The sequence below is a fragment of the Mauremys reevesii genome, linkage group 20, assembly GCF_016161935.1.
Source record: "Mauremys reevesii isolate NIE-2019 linkage group 20, ASM1616193v1, whole genome shotgun sequence".
Lineage (NCBI taxonomy): Eukaryota > Metazoa > Chordata > Testudines > Geoemydidae > Mauremys > Mauremys reevesii.
Window position 1 is genome coordinate 11,433,089 of NC_052642.1, and position 25,926 is coordinate 11,459,014.

A 25,926-nucleotide genomic window follows, 5' to 3' on the forward strand; every position below is an offset into this window, starting at 1 on the left:
AGGGCAGAGAACCACTTAAATATCTCCTCCAACCTCCAAGGCCACACTTCCTGTCTTTTCTGGATTGAGATTCAACCACCTAGCCTGCCGTAAGTCCCAGCCATGGCTAGACACTGAGAAAGCAGAGAGACAGCCTCACCCAGATCTGATAACAGAGACTTAGAGATGGATGATGACGCTGCTCAGGCTACCTCGTTGTCCTTCATAATAGCCTCACCTGCACATTTAACGAAAGAGAATTCTGCAGTGCTCTACATGAGAGAATTCCCATGGCCAATTGCCCAACACGACCCTTTTTACAGAGTAAATAATGAAGCTACTCTGTGTATCACTGCCAGAAACTGCATCAGTGTCAACTATACCTTGTTGTTGTTGGTTACAAAGAACAGCTGATACTGTAGACCTAAAGGGATCAGCATAGACATCTGTCACCAGGAGGAGATCGTTGCCTAATGCTATTTCTGTACCATACGTAGATCTAAAATAAAATGGGTCCAGGAAATATGGAGACTTTTTGGCAATGCCAGAGATGTGTGGCCATAACCCTCTTTCTATGGTCTTCCCCCAAAAGGCAGGCTAGAAGCAGGGCTCTTATTAGCAAGATTATCAGGGTCCATGGAGATGGCTTCTTGATCAGGGACAGCTGTTCATAAAGGGTGAAATTCACCCCTGTGCAGGTAGTCAGCTCAAGATCTATGCGCCATTGATGTCCCACTTAAGCTCTGGTTTGAGGGTTTCAGTGGTATGCCCTTCTGAACTCTTGGACTGGGATCAGTTTCACCCATAGAAAGATGTTGGCACATTTAGGGAGATGCTGAAAGCCTCTAACAAGTTGATTTTTTCCCCTCACTTCTATTAAAATACATTTAAGAGGAGTCAGGTAAAAATCATATAACTCCTGCAATTTAAATTTAATTTCTTCACTTATTTTTGAGGATGAAGTTTGGATGTTTTTATTCGTCGCTCACCTTCTTACAAGATGTTGAGGCTGCTGTCTAAAACTTATACAGCTAGAGGGAGCCAGTATCGCTGTTGGTATATCACTGACACGAGTGCTGAGGATTTGGTCAGATCGTTTGCAAAGCCACTCTAGACAGAACAAGCATAGCGTAGAGAAAGGGTGGTCTAGCAATGCCACATATGCCTCTGCCAAAGGAAATAATGCATTAAAATAGCACATTACTAAGCTTTCTTCACAACAGTGAACAGGGAGTCAGGAGGCTGGTGCTTTGTTTTATTTGCAGAGTTTCTCAAATCCTTAACCTTTACACTTTGCTCTCTCTAGGGAGAGTATTGAGAAAAGACACTCCAGTCATCCTTCGCCAGCACCTATCCATCCAGTGAACTCCCTCGGACATAACCGCAGCTCAGCTGAGCAGATCAGGAGCCATCTCAATCCTGAGATTCGAGAGAAAGAGAAACCCAAAGAACGAGAGAGGGATCACTCTGAATCTCGGAAGGACATGAATGTTGAAGAACACAAGGTGAAGGACAACTACTCTTCAGAGAAAGAAGGCTTGGGCCATGAAAGCAGGGCAGTGGAAGAGTCTAAGCAAATGTCCAGGGTACCTTCACCCTTCACTAGGCCCCCTGTTGTGGAGAGCACCAGGCCTAATAGTACTTCCAACCGTGAGGCTGAAAGGAAGAGTGAGCCTGCATATGATAATCAGAAGAAAAGTAGCGAAGTCAAAGTGAAGGAGGAACGGAAAGAAGACCATGATGTTCCACCTGAGGGACCTCAGACTCATAGGTCATCTGACCAGCCACCACCAATATCTACATCCAACGTCCATCCAGGTCCCTTAGTGTCTATGCCTATGACTGTAGGTGTAACTGGTATACACCCGATGAACAGCATCAGTGGCCTGGACAGGACTCGCATGATGACACCTTTTATGGGAATAAGCCCAATCCCAGGTGGAGAACGTTTTCCCTACCCGTCTTTCCACTGGGATCCGATGAGGGATCCTTTGAGAGATCCTTACAGAGAGCTTGATATTCATCGGAGAGACCCTCTGGGCAGAGACTTTTTGCTAAGAAATGATCCCCTTCATCGTCTTTCCACGCCAAGATTATATGAAGCCGATAGGTCGTTCAGGGACAGGGAACCTCATGACTACAATCACCACCACCACCACCACCACCATTCTCTGTCCATGGATCCTCGACGTGAGCATGAGAGGGGCAACCACTTGGATGAGAGGGAACGGTTGCACATGCTCAGAGAGGACTATGAACACGCACGCCTGCACTCAGTTCACCCTGCCGCCTTGGATGGTCACCTGCCTCACCCGAGTTTAATCACCCCTGGACTTCCCAGCATGCACTATCCCAGAGTCAGTCCCCCAACAGGACATCAGAATGGCATTCTCAATAAAACTCCTCCCACAGCAGCTCTCAGCGCCCCTCCTCCTCTTATTTCCACTCTGGGACCTCGGCCTGGGTCTCCCAGAAGGACTACTCCTCTGTCGACAGAGATGAGAGAGAGGCCTCCTTCTCACACCCTTAAGGACATTGAAGCTCGATGAAGAGAATAAGAAATAAGGAGATACTGAACATGATATAAAGACCTTCTTGCTATTCATTGACACAGACTGTGGATGTGACCCCACTGTACAAAATGTATAGACCCAAGCGCAAAGATTTTGAAATGGGTTTTTTGTATATGCTATGTTGAAATTTTCCAGATCTTTTAGCCAAGTCCATACGTTCCTTATGCCTCCTACTCTATTTTATTTCTAGTTTAAAATTTTCAAAATTTGAGCTGAAGAACAAGACAACAATCATCATAATTTGGTTAAAAACAAACCAACAACAACAACCGTACAAAGTTCTTTCAGACCAGAAGTGAAGACAATTGTAGATATCTATGTAAAAAGATTGCTTCATGGGTTAATGGTTCATATATGCAAAAAGGGTAAGATGAAAGCTTTACTTTGTACAAATGTAAATAGATAAAATTAAGTAACATAAAACATTAATACTTCTTAAACTGTGCTATTTGCAAACTTAATATTGATCAACACAGTTTGCTTATACTGTGTTACATATATTGTTATAGACAGCTAAACCCCTTCAACTATGCAATGAATTTTAAGGCTTTTCACAAAAGCCTGTATAACTCAAAGGAGCCTTTTCAACACACAACCTACTTAAAGTCATATTTTCCCTGAACAAGCTCATCTGTTATATAAATCTGTTTTCCTTGCTTGTTTTGATGACAAAACGACCCATTAGAAGTGTAGTTTTCCATATGAACCCTGGCATCAAGTTGCTAATGTTACCGTAGTACATGTCATTTCTTAGGTCTTGTTCAGGTTAGAAAAATATAATCACTGACAACGCAGTGTCTAATATGATGTATGGTTTTTCAGTCCTATTAACCTGGGTTAAACAGAGTAACAATCAAATGTGAAATACTTCCCAGAACTTTTGTCGCTTAAAATGTCAAGTTTATTTTTGGAAGAACATCTGGTTATAGCTATTTGAGTCTGTTGTTATGATCAGTGTGTCATTTTTATCTGTGTACACACTTTTTTTTGGGGGGGGGGGGGGTTAAGTGATTTTATCTACACTGAAACAAATCCTACAAGAAATCTAATACTTTCCTAAAATGATGGATGTGTTTTCACTGCGGATCAGAAGTTTAGTCTGAACTCCAATGCAGATTTCATAATGCAATTTACTGTGTTTCAGTTGGTAATAGTCTGTGAATAGCTAATAGGTCAGTTTTGTTTTCCCTGATCACAGGAGAAATGGCCCTTTAAAAAAAAAAGCATCAATCTTCTGAAATTTCTGTCTTTTCGTAACACACTATTTTATAATGCATTACATTTCTTGTCTAAATATTTGGAGAGAATATGACTTTATCGGAAAGAATACAATATCTTGTCTACTGGACTGTAAAATATATGTATGAAATAAAATTAGTTCCATTGGTCTTCTAGTGTATTAAAGTGCTATCTGAAGTTGTTATCCTGTTTTGGCAAAAAAACAAAAAAACAAAAAAAGAAAGAAAAAGAAAAGAAAAAAAAGTCTAACTACAGACAGTTGTTTCTAATGATCAGAGATCTATTTTAGTAGTCAACTGAAGGTTTAGTTGTGAGCTTCAGATTTTGTGAACTCCAGATGTTGTGCAGTGGTTTTTTTTAAAGAACAAAAGGGAAACAATTTAAAAAAAAAACAAAAGCAAACAAAAAAAAACAAAAAAAAAACCCAACCCAGAAGAATATGTACACTGGAACCGTAGTGGTAGCTTTCAGTATTGTAAAGAGATTGTTATATACAAACCTTTTTGCTGTTTATCCTGTATGTAATAAAAGTCCTTTCTAGATCCTATGTGAAAAGAAAAGTGAAGCGGCTCTGAATCTTCAGCATGTTTCCTCATCAGCGAAGACTTGTGTAATGTAAATTGTGCCATGTTATTAAAAAATGTGAACTAAACTGCCAGGTGCTTCTTTGTGTGGAGTGCCCCATCACTGCTATAGGGAAGAAATCATATTTCTTCCCAAGACTGGGCTTTTGTTCCTAAGAAATAAGCAGCCATGAGAAAAATACAAAAGAAACCCTCTATGGGCCACACTGTAGAAATAACCTTGGTATTCTAAGGAGGGAGAAAGAAAGAGGACAACAGATCTTTGGTGAAGTCCCAATTGTGCAGGGTATTTAAATGCCTGCCTTACTCTAAGTGAAGCTGGTGCCATCAATCAGGTGCTCAAAGTTAGGCAGGTGCTTAAGTACCTTGCTGAATTGGAGCTCTCATGTAAACTGGCACAGTTCCACTCAAGTCCCTGAAGTGTTGTCGATTTACACCAGCTGAGGATATGGCCTCAAATGTTTTCCCTCCATTAAAATCAACATTTTGGCCATATTTGCATGAGAAATGTCAGTTCATAGGAGATGGTTTTTAATCTGCACATGAATATTTTTTATGGCTTAAAAATGGTTCAGCCCCACTTAGCACGGTTCTTTCCTGTTGTTATTCTGCTTAGAAATGTCAGCTCCTGTTGATGTCTGACTTTCAGGTTGTTAGAAGCCCTTTGCAAGCCTTTAACCAGGTACCTCTTGGCAGGAGTAATCGTGATGCTGAAATTTGTCATCTTGAACAAGCCCTAATAAATCTGTCCTCCCTCTCTAATACACACAGCACATCTCTTTGTAAGCATAATTGCTGTATACAATTGGTGTATACAAGCATATGTGCAAGTCATTTTTGCTCGTCAAATTATACTCTTGTACTGTATATCTTTCCTCCCGTGAAACATTATTGTCCAAATTCTACTGTTACACTCATGTAAATCTGATGTTTAACGCATGTAACACTGGATTTTCACCTGTGTAACTAAGAGCAAGAGATGGCCCCATCACTTATTTAAAATTCAACTTTGTGTGAACTCTTCATATTCTCAGCAGCATGTACGGTTGTTGCATAATGAAACAAAATTGCTTCCTTTTCTCTTTGTAAGGAAATGGTCTTGGTCTTTTGCATGCGTATCATTAAAAATCGTTCTGACTTTCTGAAGGAAGCCAGACTCCTAGATGGATCGGGAAGAATGGAAACTACTGAAGGAAGCTTGTGGAAATTGAAGCATCTCCGTGCACCAATCTATGGGGAAGGGATCTCCGAGCAAGCAGTGCCTAATGACCTTACATTTACATAGAGTCTTTCTTCCAGACCTATCCAAGAGAGCGCTTAGCTAAGAGTCATGGCAGCTTTCTCAGTGATTTCAGTGGAAGAAAGGTTGATCCCTGACTGATTGAATAAACTGTGATTCCAGTCGTGTGAGGTGCAAAGTATGTTCCTGCTGATGACCCTCGCTTTGTACTGAAGCCAGTGGACACTCAATCCGTAGCAGGTGTGGCACACACAAGAATGTGCCCTTACATATAAGAGATGAAATGAGATCTAATCTGTTTTTAAAATAAAAGTCTGAAATGGAGAAGTTGGCAGCTGCTGTAGACAATCATTTTAGCAGAGTTTCTCCATTCAAGACCCACCTCTCTTAAATCCTATTTTTGGGCTATCTAACATTAACGCAATAAGGTTTATACAAAGCCCAGTACAAATAGCTGTGAAAATTATATGGACTGAAAGGGTATCATGTATCATAGAATATGAAACAATCCGAGTGTAGAACATCCTTGTGTCAATAGACTACTATGCCCACACACACCCTGCCTTGGATTCCTTTGTTAAACTGCTCTCCCTCCCAGCAGTTTGTTGTTTTGCAGGTTTCGTCACACCACCAACTGGGATGCCAATTAATGCAGCGTGTATAGGAAGTGATTCTTTGAGAACAGTCATAGCATTTGGTCCCTGATGCAATGTTTATCTTGTTCCTTGCATAATTATTTTACCATCTAATTCTCTTCATTGTCTTTGATTACGAGGTGTCTGGTTTGCTGCTATCCAAACCCTATTGATACTGTAATTTACTCTTGGCCTTTTTTTGCTGATGATGGTTCCTTTAATAGCTCATCACAGTTAAAGCCACTAATATGCAATAATTACAATTTTGGATGATTTCCCACCCCCCCCAAAGACCCTAGCTATTTACAGTAGGTTTTTATTCTTTATTGCCTCCATCCAGATGGGGTAGTGAAAACTGGAGTCGAGGAAAGACAAGTGAAGGTTTGGTAAGGTTTTTGTTAGTGGCTTGTTACATTAATATATATCTTGGTACCATATGGGAGCAAGATTGTGTACGCTAACTAACTCTCTGTACATGCAGGTTATCTCTGCTGAATGCTGCTTGAGGTGCTGGAACAAGGTAATAGATTTTTAGTAGTATTCTGTTTAAAAATAGTTGACTTGTTTAATCATTTTATGCCCCAATTCTCTATCGGTAAAATGCAGCTAATACTTTTCTCTCATGTGTTGTCTTGTCTCCTTAGATTCTACCCTACAGGGTTTATAATTCCTCTCTTACTATGTATCTAGCACTATGGAGCCATAATTTTGAATGGAATGTCTATGTGCTACTGTGATATAAATAATTATAATTAGGTAGCACCAGGAACTCCAGTTTAGATCATAGAATATCAGGGTTGGAAGGGACCTCAGAAGATCATCTAGTCTAACCCCCTGCTCAAAGCAGGACCAATCCCCAGACAGATTTTTGCCCCAAATCCCTAATGGCCCCCTCAAGGAGTGAATTCACAACCATGGGTTTAGCAGGCCAATGCTGAAATCACTGAGCTATCCTGGGGGCCTTAGTGTTGTAGGCATTGGTTTTCTCTCTCTCACTCACACACAAACACACACACACACACTCTCTCTCTCTCTCTCCCCCTCCCCCCCCGCATCACATTCTATTTTCAGCATGACATATATATGCTGCTCAGTTTTCTTGTGCTTTTGATCCAAGCCCAATCCCTTGCTGTATATGATGCATTAAAATTATTACTGCACAATGTAAGAATGTAAGATAGTTGCTTGCCAGAGAGAATAAACCCTTCTGCATAGTATAGTAGGTCAGGCAACTATATTAAATACACCCACTTGGGAGCAATAGTGATGGGCACTTGAGCAACAAACAGCACACCGTAGGACTATATAAACCCCTTGCTGCCCAAACCCTCCTTTCTAACTGCTTGCTAGTGCCCCTCCGTGCTCTGATAATCATATTTGGTGGTACCCAAACTCTTCAAGTAATGGGGATTCTACTATGTCATTATCCCCATTTTACAGATGAGCAGACTCAGGCTAATCACTTACCTTGCCTTCCTAAGCCACAGACAGGAGATAATGTTAGAACCCACTAGGAAATCAGGAGTTCTAAGTTTCTACTCAGAACCTGCTCCTCCAACCTACTCTGTGTCCCCTCCATGGACCCTCTCTCAGGATTGTAGTGATTTTTACAAGAAAACCATCTGTTAAAATGAAAGGAAGAGTCCATTGTATTTATTTAAACACAATGGGCTCCAGTGATGTAAAATTACCTGCAGAACTAAAACATCTTAAAGGGACCCTAGATTTGCTTCTGGAAATAGTGTGATGGAACTCCAGGCAGCCTGATTCGTTCCTTTTTTTAACAATACAGGACAATACAGTAGATGCCAAGCTTAGTGCAGCATTTATTGGAGAGGTAGAAATGATTTACTTGTTTGGGTTGATAAAGGGTTGTAATCGTTCTGTCAGTAATTTACGGAGGGCAGATACAAGATAGTATAGTTCCCAGCATGGATTTGTAAATTATCGACATGTCTGAGCATTCAAACCAAGTCACAATCTAACGGTCTGTTTATTTAGATTTATTTTTAAAAAAGCCTATCCTAGGATCTAGGGACCTTTTGCCATAAATTTAAAATACAATCACAATCAAGATGGCAGCAGCTGCTTTGCACACTAGGACCAGAAAATAATTAAGCAACAGTTAAGCGGAAACTCAAATATCAGGTAGCAAATATCATCACTAAGCGCTCAGCCTGCTTGTTTTCCTCCTTGCAGCCCTGATCCATCTCCCACTGAAGTCTATGAGAGATTTTCTTCGGAGTTGAATCAAGCCCTAAAGCCTAGGATGCAGATTTCTAAAGGTATTTAGGTGTCTAAAGATGCAGATAGACATCTAATGAGATGCCAGTCTACATCTGTAAGTACCTAAATATTTTTAGAAATCTGACCCTGGGTACGTGGCTAGGCCAAGTCTACAGAATATTTCAGACTAAAGGCCTGAATTTTCAGCTGTGGCTAGTGATTTTGGGCATGTCCAACCTGAAATGCCTCCAAGGGGCCTGGTTTGCAGAGAGTGAGTGCTCTGCACTTTGAGTATCAGACCCTTTCACAGTGTCTCATGTTGAGGACTCAGAATTGACTAGTCACTATTGAACAGCTTGGCGGTGGTGGGCAATGGATTCTAAAGCTGAGATCATTCACTGCAAACACCGGGCCAGCCGTTCCCTTTCTTTGATGCCAATCAGGCTCCCATATGAGCCTCTCTACTGACCGTCGCTATGGCAGGGGGAAAGTGGTCATTGCTGTATCTATTGGGTTTCTGGGAACCAGGCGGGCGGAAGCTCGCCCAATGCTAAAGGATCCCCCCCCAGCCTAAGGGGAGGCTCTACAGGACCTCAGAAACCCACTAATTTCAGGGGACAACTAATAAAAGAACAGGGACAGGAGTGCGGTCAGAGGGTCATAAGAAGGGAGCCTGACGGGGACACCGAGCAGAGAACCCCGGACAGCGCCCACTGCTCCTCGAAGGTGTCAAGGGAGCCAGTAGACGCCGCCCAGAGGAACTCCGCCCGGATACGTGAATGGACTAAGGACCGGAAACAAGCCCCACAGTCGCAGGAGTCTCCATTGGCCAACCGCCTCTCCCTGGTCGCGTAGATGGCCATTTTAGCCAGGGCGAGGAGGAGGTTGACCAGGAGGTCCCGCGGCTTTGTGGGGCCACGGATAGGGAGTGCATGGAGAAGGAGGTGAGGGGAAAAGTGCAGCCTGAAACGTAACAGGATATTGGTGAGAAGGCGGTATAGGGGCTGCAACCTGGCGCACAGGCAGGCAGGATCCTAAGTCATTCAGAGATTTATAGAGTAAAACCAGTTGCTAATTTTGCCCAAAGATAAGTTAGTGGCAGGGCAGCACTGCCAGACAGAGTCATTCACTCATACCTGAAAAGTGCTTTGTGTGTCCTGGGTGGAAGATACAATAGAAATGGAAAGTGTACTAGTGGTTGTGTTGAAGGACCTCAGCCTGCCTGAGGCAGATTCCCAGAGCTAAGGAGCTGCTCTCCCCAAAAAGTAATATTTTATTTGAGTTTGGTACAGTAGAATGCCAAAGTATGGTTGGATTTATTTTGTCCTCTCAAATTAAAATGACATTCTTCAGAGACACCACATGAGGGTAGCATGAACAGAGATTTAAATATAGCCTGGATGGGGGCTGAGCTGTCGACTTTCAGTGCAAATCCAGGTAGGGGTGAGATGAATGTGGCTGTAAGTTACCGTTATACTTCCCCTGCTCCTGGAGGAACCATCCCATTCCCCAGCACAAAACAGAGCAGTTGTAAGGCTGCTGTGGCAGCCAGTGATCATCCAGACTAGGGGTGACCTGGCCATGCCTCCTTTTATTGCAGGGACCAGGAAGGAGAGATGTAGGAGCCATGATGAAGGGAATTCCCCCAAATAAAGAGACTCATCCATGGGCCAGCTAAGCCAGTTTGAAAGCTGCTTTGTCCCAGCCCAGGCAAGGATTGTTACAGCCTGTAGTATTATTTTAAATAGAAGGGCATGCCTTTCCATTCAAATAGCGTAAACAGCGTGACCCAGTACACCTGTGCTCCTCAACAGCATCTGCTATTCACTCCTAAGAGCCTCTAGTTCTTACAGCCACTACCTGGCTTTGGAGATGACTGGCCCAAGATTGCCATGTGGCCAGCACGGTGTGGGTGGTTTAATTTGGTTTGGGCATTAAGAAAAAAGGGGGTCTAAATATCTACTGGCTGATGCTCCTGTTCCCCACACAGCAATGGAGGTGCCCATTTTACACCAGCAGAGCATTTGGCGCTTCTCCATCAACGCTCGACATATACCTCCAATGGACCTTGACTATCTTGTTGGCCCACCTCAGGAAAGCAGCAATGCTGTCCTGAGTTTGTAAAATTCCTCCTGCCGCTCCCGGGAGGATGGAGGGCCTTGGGAGAAGCATGCACTGGAATGGGATTGAGTTCCCTCAGTAGGGCACTGGGCCAGGAGCAACATTCAAGGGCCAAGACTGGAGAGGATGGGTCACCAGGCCAGCGGTGACCAAACTGGGCTAATTGCGGGTTGTGGCCGGAGGGGGGCCAGCTCTGTAGGGTCTGAGGGAGGAGACGGGGTGGTTTTGCCCCATGGGGCCATAGTGGTCCCTTGAAACAGCTCCAGCTGTCTGGCTTTGTCTCCAGCTTGTCTAGGGTGGGAGGCAGGGCACAGAGCCAGGCGCTCCCTGCCCTGGGGAGGAGCAGCAGCCGCCTCGCAGCTGCCTGGCCTTGGGTGCAAATTGCGGAGCGGGGAACGCAATCAGCAGAGGAACAAAGCTGAGGCGGCAGCCGCAGGCCGGGGAGCGCGAAGCCCTTGAGGGCAGGCGGGTGCCTGAAACCCCCTTTGCTCAGGTAAGGGCTGAGGTTTGTTCGCACGTCCGGGGGGAATCTCCCCCAGCTCCTGTCTCCCCCGAGCAAGCCCCAGAGCAGGGGCTGCTTCTCCCTGGCCAGCCCCTGGAGGAGTTGGGTGAATTCGCTGCGGCAGCGAATGGAGACCCTGCGCCTTGTTCTCTCCAGGCACCGCCCCGCCCCAGGCATGAGAGCAGGACAGGGTTTTCGCTGAGGGGGGCTGCGTTCACATGGGACCCTGCTGTGCCAGGAGCCAGGCAAGCCCACCTCGCCCCGCTCCCTGGGGGTAGGGGACCGGACCAGGTGCTTTGCCCCCTTCCCAATCAACCAGGGGTAAAACAGGACCGTGCACACCGGCTGGCTCGACACGCGAGCTGCACGTGAACGCGCCTGAGAACAGCCGTGCGGTAGATTTTCCCGCGCCTAATCCGGTGCTGTGAAACTCGTAAAGGTTGCCCGGGCCTCTTCCCGCTCCGCCCCAATGAAGCAGCGAACTAATAAACAATCTCTAGCAAAATGAGGCGTCTGGAAGGTGTGGTGCTACTCCGGCGGTGCTCATTTAACGTGGCGCTATCTGGTCTAGCCACTAGATGGCGCCAAACGAATAAAAATAAGCGGTCCCTTAACGCAGCCCAGACGTGTAGACAACCCCAACAACCCTTGTGGGGCGCTCTGTAAGTCTGGCTATACAGCCAACAGCTGTTCTCTGTCTTGAACGATATTGTCCACCTCCCATGTGCCTGAGCGCTAAGAGATGTGTATCAGACCCGTGCAGCTGCTTTTAACCAGGCGGTCTCAAAAGTGGTTTGTATAAAGCTAAGCCCCTCAACACCTTGTGCCAAGTTGACAAGAAACATCCCAGTTGGGTTAATGAAGACACAGAAAAGGGAAGTGATGCACCCAAGGCAACAGCAAGTCAATGGCAGAGCCAGGAAGAGAAACCCAAAGTCCTGAGATAGAGCACACAATTCAGACCTTTGGTCTCTGTGCCGTTTATGACAGGTTTCAGAGTAGCAGCCCTGTTAGTCTGTATCTGCAAAAAGAACAGGAGGACTTGTGGCACCTTAGAGACTAACAAATTTATTTGGGCATAAGCTTTCGTGGGCTACAGCCCACTTCATCGGACGCATAGAATGGAACATATAGCGAGGAGATATATTTACATACAGAGAACAGAGGTGGGAGTTGCCCAACCAACTCTAAGAAGCTAATTAATTAAGATGAACTGTTAGCAGGAGAAAAAAAACTTGTAGTGATAATCAAGAGAGCCCATTTAAGACAGTTTGACAAGATACTTAACATGGGGGAAATAGATTCAATGTGTGTAATAAATTTGTTAGTCACATAAACTACACAAAAAGAACAGGAGTACTTGTGGCACCTTAGAGACTATTACTACTGCATCACCATTTGCCGCCATTATTGCAAACTACGTAGCTGGATGCCCTCCATGGCAACTGTAACATCATTGTGGTGTCTTTGTGCACTTACCACTGAGAGGCTGTCAGGCTGTTTGTTTCCTGAGACAGTATCTTATTGTCAGAGCAACGTTACTAGAATCACTGTGGATTTAACTGACTCATATTCCACTTAACTATATTTTCGCTGCTTATAATATAGAGCACTTGGAGCTTTGTAATGGGGCCCCCTGAATATGGTACTGACATACTAACTTGCTTGTGTTTCTTTGAAGAATATCTTCTGCAAAAATAGTGTGGAAGAAATTTGTGTGTCTGTACATAATATATACACACGCACGCTTTCCATAGTGTTCCCATACTCCCTCTAAGACTCCTTGACCACGTCTATTTAGACTACTGTATCAAATCATTATTATTTGAGTCACAGGAATGTCCCACTTTGGACCCGGGTCTTATTGTACTGTCTGATACATGTGCACAAAATAGAAGATAGTTCCTGTGACAAGAGCTTATGATGAAGTTTAATATTGTTGCTCCCAGACCTCACCGGGGTCCAGGCTGTTGCCTTTTTGTTGGCTGTGTGTTCCATGCTGATTTGTTTTTGTTTTTTTTCCCATAGACATGAATACGAGAAGAAGCGACAGGCTCCCCGTTTAGCTATGACAAACCTGGAGCTGGGTTAAATGCAGCTTTCGTGCAACTCCACAAAAGCCCAAATTCATGCCTGATGACCGAAAACCTTCGTTGGAGAGAGCCTCGTGGTGTCTAAGGTATAGCAGCAATTTTAGTTGCCACTGGTGTTGGTGCGGTTTCGTGTTCTTTAACCTGAGCACTTTCAAACTCATTGCAGTTATTGTACTTGTCTTTTGGCCTTGAGGATCAAAGTTTCAACCTGGAGGGAATGTTTTTGCAGGATTCAGAAAGATGACTGTTTTCTTTCCATTTCAAATAACTGTGCTATCCTAGACATGTGCAGAGGATTTCTGAACTGCAAGAGACTGCAGCTATGTCTGTGCTACAGAGCCAATGGCAGCATACACCAACACAAGGAGTGTTTCTGCCATGTAGGATCATCCTGAATGACAAATTAGCTATGCTGACTGTAACACTCTATTGTTGGGATAGCTGTGTCTACACTGGCAGAGACGTTGATCAAGGCTGTTTTTTCACACCCGCGAATAACTGAACTGTGCTGATATGTCTTAAGTGTGGACCGGGCCTCTAACTAAGAGAATGTCCGTGAATTTTTCCATGCTAAAACTATATTTAAGTGTTTTCATGTATTTCCTGTGAAAGGGCAGATAGAAATGGTTTATTTTTCCAGGCAGGCTGCAATGCAGCTTAAGCATTTTATGGTTCAAAAGAGAACATTATTTTTGCTTGGAGGCCTGCTAGGTCAGAAGCCCAAGCTTTCATTGAAATTATTGGCCATGCAGTACTGGATGATGTGCTGCAGAGGGCAATGTACGTGAGTTTAAATGTCTTTTGTACAGAGCTTTATGTTTTCAGGCACAGAATATGCAGTGGTCTCCAGTTGCTGGGGTTCTGCAAGAAGTGTTCAGACAGTAGAGGGAGTCCGCCTCCCAAACTTGTAGGCAAAGCTGCTAATTACAGTACTGCGTATAACACAGCCTATTCAGACTTTGTTCTTTTCATTTATCACATCTCATCATTTCTCCTGTCTATGTGAATGGTTTTGAAGTGGAATAACTGGAATCTTAAACATTCATTTGCTTTTTCTTTTTAACCCAGGCAGCTGTGCACCTTCACATACCTTTTTGCACATGTCCCCACCTCAGAATCTTGGGCTGCTTCCATGGGCTTCCCCCTCTATTGCTTTGCACCTGTTGTAGTTGCTTAAACCCATTCAAAATGGGTGTGAAATGCTACCACTGTGGCCCAGTAAGTAATATGGAGGGTTATCTGAGCAAGCCTGAGCTATCCCGTTCTTCTGGCTTCTGGCCTTCATGGGATAGGAGTAGAGCAGACCCTCACCAAAGTGCTATCATTGTTTAGGATTGGATGCACGTATGCCTATAGTAACAAGTGTCTCAGAAACATTTCTGAACACACTAAATCGAGCTGCTAAACTATCCAGTCACTCATTTCCTTGGAGGAAATAAAGGAAAAGAAGACACACAAGCGCCATTTGTTTTGTCATTAAAAGGCAAACAGAAAATCCCTTCTTCTATGTGATATTTTATTAAGAATTTCCAAAATGTCAGCAATTGCATTTCTGGGGAGGCATGGCCTAGTGGTTGAAACAGAGGACAGCGAGTCAGATCTCTGTTCCAGTCTTGCCATAGACTCATTGTGTGACCCAGTGCAATTTGTTGAGCCATCTGATACAACCCAACACTTAAGCACAGGTATAGCCCTAACTAGAGCGGGTGGGGAAAAAAAGTATGTTTACAAGAAACCCTCCATTTTCTATTAAAAACCCACAATTCCAAATTGTTCATATTAAAGTTTTGTCCCTCCCCTTGTTTCCTTTTCCATTATGTCGGGAGAAGGGGGAGAGAGCCAGGGGAAAACAAACTGAATTTTTTTCAGCGTTGAAAGGTTTTCCTGGACAATTGCAAGAGTGAAAATTTTCCACAAAATTGTTTTGTTTTAGAAAATAGGCCATTTTTGGTTCAAGTTTTGAATGTAAAGCTCTTACTCCGTCTATTCCCGTTGCAGCCACCGGGTCGGTCTCATGTATATATAAAGTGATTCCAATGGTGAAGTGCTTTGCTAAATTAGGTGTGTAGCCTAACTTTGTATTTGTAAAATGGATATATTATTTGCTTCTTTTATGGGGAAGCTGACGTTTAATCTATGTAAAGCACTTAGAGATCTATGGGTAGATGCTCTAGAACAGCAAGGTAGCAATCAAAGCACTGGACTGGGACTCTGGAGACATTGGTTCAATTCTGGGCTGTTCCACTGGCCTGTGGGTGACATTGGGCAAGGTGGCTCTCTGTGCCTATCAATGGCTATTAGCTAAGATGGTCAGGGACGCAACTCCAAGCTCCAGGTGTTCCTAAATCACTGACTGCCAGAAGCTGGGACTGGACAACAGGGTAGATCACTCAGTAATTGCCTTGTTCTGTTCATTCCTTCTGAAGCATCTGACACTGGCCACTACTGGAAGACAGGAAACTGGACTAGATGGACTATTGGTCTGACCCAGTATGGCCGTTCTTATGTGCCTCAGTTTCTCCATCTGTATAATTTGGGATAACGATAGTGATCTCCTTTGTAAAGTGCTTTGACATCTACTGATGAAAAGTGCTTTATAAAAGCAGGACAGTGGGTTTCTTGGTGTTCTGAGTAATATTTACTGCCCAATTTGTGACCTAAACAATTTTGATTAGAGATGTAGTGAATACGTTTTTGGGGTTGGCTTTGTTGTTTTACTTGTCTTCAGGGTGAGCGTCAGATTTCAAGAATGGCTCTGCAATGATTGCAATAGATTCATACTACTTATCACTTACAAAGCATGAAATCTGTGACGTAAAATTCTGCACTAGACAAATGTCATAGAATGCTCATTTGAAGGTGAGGAGTCATTTTTGTCCCATTCATCATAGTTTCTAAGTGACTCTAATTGGCATCCAAATTGCTGTCCGAATAATAATAAGGAAGTATAGTTAGTCTCCATTAGGTATTGTATGAAACGGATAGATCCATTTCCATTTGAACACCTAGATCAGTGTTTCTCAAACTGGGGCTGCCGCTTGTGTAGGGAAAGCCCCTGGCGGGCCGGGCCGGTTTTCTTACCTGCCCCGTCCGCAGGTCCAGCCTATCATGGCTCCCACTAGCCGCGGTTTGCTGCTCCAGGCCAATAGGAGCTGCTGGAAGGGGCGGCCAGTACGTCCCTCGGCCCACGCTGCTTCCAGTAGCCCCCATTGGCCTGGAGCGGTGAACCACGGCCAGTGGGAGCCGTGATCGGCTGGACCTGCAGACGGGGCAGGTAAGAAAACCGGCCCGGCCCGCCAGGGGCTTTCCCTACACAAGCGGCGGCCCCAGTTTGAGAAACACTGACCTAGATGAATTGTCATGTGCTTCCTGGGTACAGGTATCCATGCACTATATCAGTGGTGACCACACTTACTGACCCTCTGAGCCACGTACGACAATCTTCAGAAGTTTGAAAGCTGGGGCACACCTGTCGGGGCTTCAGCCTTGTTCGTGCTGAAGCCCCGAACCCGGGCAGGTGCACCCTGCAGGGCTGAAACCCTGAGACACCCCCCCCCCCCGCTGGGCAGAAACCCCGAGACCCCCTCTCCACTGGGCAGAATCCCCTAACCCACCACCTTGCTGCAGGGCAGAGGTCCCGAGCGCCCCACCCCAGTCTGGTAGGTGGAGACGCGGGGAGGCGGGGTCCGCAAGCCACATTTCAATGGTAAAAGAGTCTCATGTGGCTCGCGAGCCACAGTTTGGTCACCCCTGCACTATATGTTCTGGGTCAAACAGAACCTTAATCTGGTGGGTGTAACTCCATTAACTTCAAATTATGCCTGAATATGCAAAGGCTGAATTGGCCTGTCTTTACATGGCAAGCTCCATCTTACACATGAATGCATGCCTAACTGCATGTCTCTATCCATGCATGCACGTTTGTGGGGTGCAGCATACAAACTTGTTTTAGACTGAGACGTTTAAATGCAAAATAAAACAAAGATCCTACATTATTGTTTATCTAGTTCCCTGTCTTTCCAATGCCAATACAGGTTAGCAAAAGCCAATAGGCTTGATTTTAATTGGGATGGGGGCAAGGAATCACCTTACTTTTGTTTTCTTCCATACCTGATAGAATTACTGTGGCTTCTGGCCTCTAATTAATTACTTATTGCTTCTGGCCTCTAGTTAAAGGCATCTCATTATTGAAACCCCAATAAATGGCAATTCTAATCCACACTAAACTCACCAGACAAGAGCTCGGCCTGAGAAATAATGTTGTTCAATCAACTCTAAACAGACAGATGTGATAGGTAGGGAAGAGCCATTATGGTTGTTGGTGGGGTTGTTTTGTTTTTTGAAAATGGGAAAGCTCCCTCCACCCCATTGCCTAGCAGCAAGTTTGTTTTTGCTGCTATTTTCTTCCTCTTTTGGGGCACTTGTGTTTGCAGAGAGAGCTTTGAGACAGCAGGTGTATTGGCTTATATGCAAAGCAGAAAGCTGTTTACCTGGGAGTATGACCGGTATATTTTAATATGTCTCCTTTTGAGCGATACAGTAGTAGAAGGAAGAGGTTCCGAGGCCTCTGTTGCATGGGCTGCTAGCATTTGTTCTGGGAACTGGAAGGGGTGTTAGCCAAGCTGCTTAGGCATTGGCTTGTCAGAACTTGAGCTGGCTCTTCCAGTCATCCAGGTCTGTTGGTCTAGGACAGCAAAACATTCAATAACCCTTTCTGTGGGTGACTTAAGTTTTGGTAATGGTGGACACTTGCTGGTTTGCAAAGACCATGAAAGAACCAGCTCTATCCGGAGTGCTAAAGAAATGAAATTTCTTAGATGTCACCATAGCAGCAGAGGATTTTATAACATTATTATTAGAGGAAGTTTCATTTCATAGGTCAGCCACGGCTGCTAATTTCATGCCCAGTTGCTCTAGCACTTGTTTAAAGGAATCTGATACCACCGAGGATCAACAGATTTGGGGTGGAGGTGTACACGTGAACCAGTCAGGCTCTGGTAGATGCCTCTGCATGTAAAATAAGTCTCCTTTGCAACATGAATTTCTGAACTGGAAGCCCCGTATGAAAACCTGCAAACGGTGGGTTAAAAAAATATAGCCCATGAGTACAAAAGTGTTATCACTGAAGCTTGCTAAGAAACTTCCCTGTAAGCAGCTAGAGCCCTGTCAAAAACAATATTAATACCTTTTGGCTATTGAGTATCAGAGAAACCCCTGGAGTTTCTGAATCTGCCAAAGCTGTAAAAGATTTATTAGAAATGTTGTTGGAAAAGTTAGGGCAAAACTGCCCTTTCTGACCACGCTACACAGCTGCTATTTTAGACTCCAAACAGGGAACAAAAGGGAGACGGATGGTCTCATGGCCGAGGCACTGGAAAGAGAGTCAGGAGAGCTGGATTAATTTTCCAGATTGGCCACAGAATTTGTGACACCTTGGGCAAGTCATTTAATTTCCCTGGGGCTCAATTTGCAGCCTTGTGCTTGTATATTGGATTCCTTTTGTTTGTCTGGTCTATTTAGCTCTTCAGGGCAAGACTGTCTGTTGTTATGTGCATGTGCAGCACCTAATGCACTGGGTTCTCTTGATACTGTTGTAATACATGTAATCTTGTACATGCCATATATGGAATGGGTGCTAATGGTATGCTAGAGTGATCATCGCTACAGATGAGAGCATCACGGGGGTGGATCACGAATCATTTCCCATCCCATCCCTCATCCAGATGTATTTTAACACTATCAACAAATTACAAGGCTCTGGTGGATATTTAAGGAGCCTGCTAGGCTACAGGGAAACTAAGGAATTGCTGATCTCATAGCTTTTTATAGTCCAGTTTGAAAGAATATATGACCCTGACATTTTGAGGCATTGAAATTGGCCAGCACATGCATAGATGTTTTACAATTAAAACTGCATGAACCTAGACTTAGAGCATGTCTACACTTCCCTCCGGAGCGATCGATCCAGCAGGCGTTGATTTCTCGCGTCTAGTGAAGACGCGATAAATTGACCGCCAAGTGCTCTCCCGTTGACTCCGGTACTCCACCGGAGCGAGAGGCGCAGGCAGAGTTGACGGGGGAGCGTCAGCAGTCGACTTACCACAGTTACGACACTGGGGTGAGTAGATCTAAGTACGTTGACTTCAGCTACATTATTCATATAGCTGAAGTTGCATAATTTAGATTGATTCTCTCTCCTCCCTCCCCCCACTGTAGACCAAGCCTTAGGTATAGCCTCCCCTGGTTACGTCTGTGTAACTCCCATGAACAACCATGAGAGTTTGCGTCCATACACAAAGTGAAGCGGGAAATAGACTTTTCTGGGCGACCGCGTAGGAGACAAATCTACTTTCAGACCAGAGTAGTCTATCCAGTAATGCAACACGCTACCACTTTATTCTGTACAGCCACTTCAGTGCAAACTTTATGCCTCGGTTGAATAACAGTGTGGGATGAATATAAATTAGAGAGCAGCCGTGTATATCCCTGGAATGGTGAATAAATTAAAATGCTCAGTCATAAAATCATAATGGGGGGCGGGGAGGAGAGAAGGTGAGGAACCATGTGTTTGGAGATACCTGGAAATAGATATAGGTGACCTGTCCTACTGAGCGGGAGCTGCAAAGGAGACGGTTTGTGAGGTAACTGTGATGAGATTGTAGGAGGGGAGAGAGAGAGGCTTTCTGCACTTCGAGCCGGGGTGTGGTTCCCCAGCTTGAGGAGATGTACCCACGCTAGCTCAATGAGACCACACACTCTAGAAGTAGAGCGTAGCTGCAGGCGCACAAGTGGTGGGTGGGGCTAGCTGTCCCAAGTGCCGGCCCGTCAGAGACACGAGGTGTGTGTCTGGGCAGCTAGCCCCTCCCACCACTCGCACCCCTGTGGCCACACTATTTTTAGCATGCTAGCTCGATGAGAGCTAGTGCAAGTATGTCTCCTTGAGCTGGAAATCACACCCCCAGCTCGAGAACCCTGAATGGAGAAGGAAGTAGGAGAGAAAGTCCATAAAGAATTCTTTGAATCTTGTGGCTAAGGCATTGGACTGGCATCTAGGAGTGGTTTCCAGATCCATCTTTGCCACTGACTTTCTGTGTGACCCTGGACAAGTCACTTACTTCCTCTGTGCCTCAGCTTTCCCATTTGTCAAGGAGTGTTTGAAGAAGGGATTTGAGGGAGGATAATGAGGCAGCTGTACAGGGAATTCCTGTCAAGTGTGAGGAGTAGCATGGGAGAAAGAAAGCACAAAGGTGCTTGTATGAAAATTTAAGAAGTGGGCAATGGAGGCTGGGTTGACTTGGATTGTGTAAGGGATTGATGAGGGAATTTGGAGTCGCTTTTCCTCCCGCCCCTAAGTCACTGGTTCAAATCCAGTTTAGTCCAGTACCTAGTGGGCAAACATGTCCCCAAATGCATTATTAGTATCAGCAATTTTGTGTAGACTGAAGTTTTCAGACATCTTGTAACACACTCGTCAATTACCAGTTAAAAGTTGTTAATTCGATCTGTCTAGCTACGGATGGGGCCCTGCTTGCTGTAATATCTGAGCACCTCACAATCTTAATTGTATTTATCCTCTGTGATGTATTATCCTCACTGTACAGATGGGGGAATTGAGACACACAGAGACTCGAGCTGTGTGTGGCAGAGCAGGGAATCGTACCTGGGTTTCCCAAGTCCTAGGCTAGTGCCCCAACCCTATCACCCTCTTGCCTAATTGGCTGTAAATATAGGGTCACCTAGGGCTTGGCCTCAGTTAGCTCAGGTGTACAGGTGAGCCAGGACCAGGAGCTAATATCTGTGATGTGCCTATTTTGGCATTTACAATCATTTACACGTGACTGTTCAGTCGTGTTAAGGCCACGGGGGCAATGCAAGTCAATGAGCAGGGTCATGGATCATGCTTTCATTGCCAGAGCTGGTCTCTCCAAATCATGGCTGAGGTACTGTGTAGGTGAACTCATTCTGATGCTGCATATGCCCTGCCTGCTCTATGGTCAAATGAAGGAATCCTGTCTCCAAGGTCGGCAGGCTGGCACCTTTCACCAGCCCTAAATTCATTTAATTTTAATGTAATCTCTCTGTGTTTTTAATAAGACCAACCTCTGGCTGTTTCAGCAATAATGATCAGAAGTTGGAAGACGTTAATCTGACTGTGTAGCTCCATTGCCTTGTTTGTTGTTAATAAACCATAAGGCAAACGCTGAGCTATGTTATCTCAAATGTGCAGTTAACTTAATTCCTAATCCTTTAAAGAGATGCTGTGGTCTTAATAATGTCCTTCGGCTTCTGCTTTGCTTTCAAGTGACAGGAGAAACATAAAAGCAAAAATGCTCAGTGCTGGGAGAACTATATCATATATATGTTTCAGTTAATTTTTGGTTGCTTGTGCATCAACACACAGGGAGAGGGAGTTTTGCCTAATAGCAGAACACAACATTGGTAATAAAACTGTTACAGGCTGCTACACTGATGACTGTGCATACCAAGCATCTGCTGATGCATGGGCCAATGTAAATAGACCCAATAGGTGAGAGATGGAATATTAGTCCAGCCTTCTGTCCTAAACATTGGCAACTTTGTGACTGGTTGTATTAGAGGTGTCTGGTTCCAGTCCAGCTGATAGTACTTCTCTGAGCCCAGCGTCATTGTCTTCATTATTTTTACGGTTGCATGCTAAATCTGAATGTAGACATGTGAGTAATTGTCAGGGACTGGGAGGCTGTAGCACAACTTGATAAAACTCGCTACAGGCAACCAATTCCTGCCCTTACATTGGTGGTGGTGGTGATCGCTTTCTTTTCAATGGATTTCAGTGCAAACCTAATTAACCAACAGATTAACTGTGTCAATGTGCAGGACTTAATGCAGGCGGCTTACAAGGGCAGTATAAATGATCTACTTGGCAATGTGTCTGTCTACTTGACGAGACACACAGACAAACTATTCCCCAGATTCTGATCTAGGACTCTGAAAGCATACTGAACTGGAGTACTTGTGGCACCTTAGAGACTGACAAATTTATTTGAGCATAAGCTTTTGTGGGCTAAAACCCACTTCATCGGATGCATAGAATGGAACACACAGAAAGAAGATATTTATACATACAGAAAACATGAAAAAGTGGAAGTACCCATACCAACTGTAAGAGGCCAATCAATTGAGATGAGCTATCATCAGCAGGAGAGAGAAAAAAACCTTTTGAAAGATTACTGTTTGCAATATGCAAAGCTACATGCCTTTAGCTTCACCCCATTGAAACTGCTCTCATCTGCTTTTTTCTTCTTGTTGGGCTAGTAACATGTGATAAAAGGAATTTAGCAGCACAAGTCCTACTGAAAATCATGTTGAGTTGAAGCACCCCTGTTGCCATCTCCTCTCTCTGCTCTGCCCCCTCCCACATTAGTAATCTCTCTCCTTTGCTTTCACTTCATTTTTACACTTTGTCAGCAAATTATCCCCTTGCAATCTTCTGGCTTTACTAATATCCCCAACGCTCCTCTTAATCCACTCAGCTAATTGAATAGGATTCACAAACCCAGTAGGTTTATCCTTCACAACTGATTTGATACCTACATTTTGTTCTTGAATCTACTGTCAAATTTTTTTATTAGACTTTATTCGCTCCAGATGGCCCTATTAGATTTTATTTTCCCCCTTTTGCTGCACGCATGCCTCTGCTTCATATTCTTCAATCCTCACTCTTCCCCCACCATTTCACAAGCAGTGAATGTAAAAAGTTAACAGGGTTAATAAAACCCAGCTATATACAATGGGGGAGATGTTGCTGGAAGGGGCCCAGTGTTGTGAAATCCATGAAGGCAGAATGGATTGCAGCAAGCATCCCTCTCTGCAAGCAAACTGACCACCCGTAAGCGTAGTTGGAGAGGGAATCAGAGTTGACCTCTGAGATAGGGGAGCTGAAAGGTGGCAGGCGGGGAGCGGGGTCTAAGGAGCGCAATGCGAGTGGGACCCAGGAGTGTGATTGTGCAGAAACCTGGTGCTCCCCACTTAGTTCACTCTTGGGCTGGTTCTCCTGGGGACAAGGCAGCTTGGGGAGCGAGTGTTGTGTGCATGCTGCAGGATGGAGGGGTGGCGTTGCGCTCCGTTCCCAGGGTGCTATGCTCTGCTCCCAGCCCTTGGGTTCATTCATTATTCAGCCAGCTGTGGGAAGGAGAGCTCACCTAGCTGCAATCGGAGAGAACCAGAGCCAGGGACCCTCCTTCCTTCTCTTGTGCCAGGGCTCTTTGGGGGAGTCTCTGCAGCAGTCCCCAGAGGCAGGAGCCAGCAGCGGGGGGAGGCAAGGCATGGGGCTTGGCAAGCGCGCAAACTGGGTTCCCAAGCAGCTGGTGCCCTGGGTGAAACTTCTCTGTCTCATGCCTCTTTCCCACTGGGGGGGCTTGCTGCTGTTTGCTGGTCTGTGACACCCCCCAGGCCTCTGCCTGCCTTACACACTAATGGGTATGTTTAAATGTAAAAATGAGGAAATGGGATTGTCAGTCAAAAAGAACAGCAACAAATGAAAAAGCTGAAAGTCATCCACAAAAGGGTATGTCTGCTGCCGCACTTTAACGTGGCTGTGTAGTCATGGCTCCAGCGCTGGGAGAGAGCTCTCCCAGCACTGTAATAAAACCCCCTCCATGAGAGGAATAGCAACCAGTGCTGGGAGCATAGCTTCCAGCACTGTAGCACTGTCTGCATTGCCACTTTACGGTGCTGAAACTTGCATTGCTCGGGCGGAAACTGAGGCACAGTGTGGCAAAATGAGTCGGGTCCTGAAGCCACGATTATCTCCAGTGGCAAGTGATTTTGGGTGCCTCAGCTTTAGAATCTCAGGGTTGGAAGGGACCTCAAGAGGTCATCTAGTCCAACCCCCTGCTCAAAGTGGAGTCCTGATTTTTTTTTTAAAAGGTCAATGCCTGGAATCCTTCATGGTATCTAACATTGGGCACCCAAAACTTGAAATACCCAAAGTCGCAAAATGATTTGAGAAAATCTTCGCCTGTCTGCAGTAGGGAAGTCTTTGGCCTCTGAGCACAAGCTTGGCTTGTGTCCAGCCATTGATGACATTTCCAGGGTTTATCGCATCAGCAGAATCCATGCTTCTGCAGCTGATGCTTCTTCTCTAGAAAGACCCCTTTGAGAAGGGATTTCGAGCAGTGCAGGGATGGTATGTGGTAGGTAACAGCCAGCTCGCAGATTCCCAAACAAGAGTGGGTTCAGATATGTGTTCTCCGTAGAGTTTGCAGCCCACCATCCTTATTCACTGCAGTATTGATTTAACCAAGCATAAATAATGCCTGTCTCACAGGGCTGTATTGAGCTGCCGTGCCTTGTACACCTTGGCAAAGGGCCACATGCCAGTCTCCCGTTGGAGGGTCTGCCATCGCCCTTCAGTTGGGCTGAGGCCTCTCTCCTTCCCAACTCCTTATCTCCAGATAAGCTTGATCTGCTCAGGAGAGGAGGCCTCAGCTGAGCTCCCAGCTGTGTGAGGGACCAACCAGGGCCGGCTCTACAGTTTTCGCCGCCCCAAGCAGCACACCGAATTGCTGCCGTGGAGGGCAGGGGCAGTCTGTGTGCCCTTAGGGTGGCAGGCGCGTTTCCATGGCGGCGGCAATTCGGTGGCAGCTTCTATGTTTAGCTGAAGCCGCCGCGGACAGCTAAACATAGAAGCTGCTGCCGAATTGCCGCCACCGCGGAAATGCGCCTGCTGCCCTAAGGGCACACGGACTGCGCCCGCTGTCTGTGGCGGCAATTTGGTGCGCTGCTTGGGGGCAAAACAACAGGGACTGCTGCCCCTTGCAGACTGCTGCCCCAAGCACCAACTTGGAAAGCTGGTGCCTGGAGCCGGCCCTGGGACCAACTTCTCCAACCCCAGCAGAGGGGAGGTTATATAATAGTTGATGATTAGATCTTCCAGGAGGTACAACACCCCCTGTGGCACCTGGGGAGTTCACCCTGCGCCTCCAAAACCTCACTCTGTGGCACTGACTCACTATTTTGTTAGGAGGGGGAAAATGTTTGCTATCTGCTCTGCAGTCTGCTAATGGCTGGCCCAAAACTTTTAGAAAGCAGAGTTTGTCCAGAGTTTCCCCATTCAAACTGCGTGTGGCTGCACAGCTGCATGGTCTGGCAGAGGTTACTGATTTCTTAAGCAGAATCCACCTGAATAATAATCAATTCTACCAGCATAGGCAATTTCACGTTCTACCTCATTCTGCAGTTGTCCTGGAATTTTACAGGCATATTTTTTCTCATAGTGTGACAGATATAAGACATTTCATCTGTTTGACAGTTTCTACAGAAGCACACTATTTTCATCACACACATGCATTTCTTTTTCATTTTTAATATCAACATTTTCACCTTTTTTTTTTTTTTAAAATCCAAAGCTGTATTGCAAGGGGAGAGGATGGGGGAACAGACCAGAAGGAACAGGCTGCCAACAAGAGACTTTTGGGAAAGCTGTCAGACTGAAGTAACAAAGGAAGATGAAATTGTGAGGAGAGAAGAGACTGTATATTGTGTTTGAGGATTCATCAGTTTCACTTTTAGCTCATAACTTTAAGGAAAAAAATATTTTCAAGCTAACTGAGGACTGCAATGTTGTTGTAGGTTTTTTTTTATTTTTCACTTTATTTGCACTAGAATTGTGTCAGAACCTCAAATCTCCCTTGAAACTCCCTGGAATCACTTACAATATGAATGTACAGATATCACTTCATGTCTCAGCCATC

At 45.1% G+C, this 25,926-nt stretch overlaps 1 protein-coding gene and 1 long non-coding RNA gene across 18 annotated transcripts in view; both read left to right on the forward strand.

Annotated features, from left to right (window-relative positions):
* The window catches only part of AUTS2 (activator of transcription and developmental regulator AUTS2), a 1,174,081-nt gene extending 1,169,878 nt beyond the window's left edge, over positions 1 to 4,203 (forward strand). For all 16 annotated transcript variants that reach the window (XM_039507742.1, XM_039507744.1, XM_039507745.1 and 13 more), the window contains one exon: positions 1,286 to 4,203. In XM_039507742.1, coding sequence (XP_039363676.1) covers positions 1,286 to 2,528 — 1,243 coding nt within the window. In that variant the 3' untranslated portion in view covers positions 2,529 to 4,203. The remainder of the gene's footprint in view (positions 1 to 1,285) is intronic.
* A 6,688-nt stretch (positions 4,204 to 10,891) lies between these two features.
* LOC120387565 overlaps positions 10,892 to 25,926 on the forward strand; it is a 31,044-nt gene continuing 16,009 nt past the window's right edge. The window contains exons 1-3 of one of the 2 annotated variants that reach the window (XR_005590224.1): positions 10,892 to 11,090; positions 13,128 to 13,278; positions 25,582 to 25,868. This is a non-coding gene — a long non-coding RNA (uncharacterized LOC120387565). Of the gene's footprint in view, positions 11,091 to 13,127; positions 13,279 to 25,581; positions 25,869 to 25,926 lie in introns of those variants that run through there. The other variant, XR_005590225.1, reaches the window with a different exon arrangement.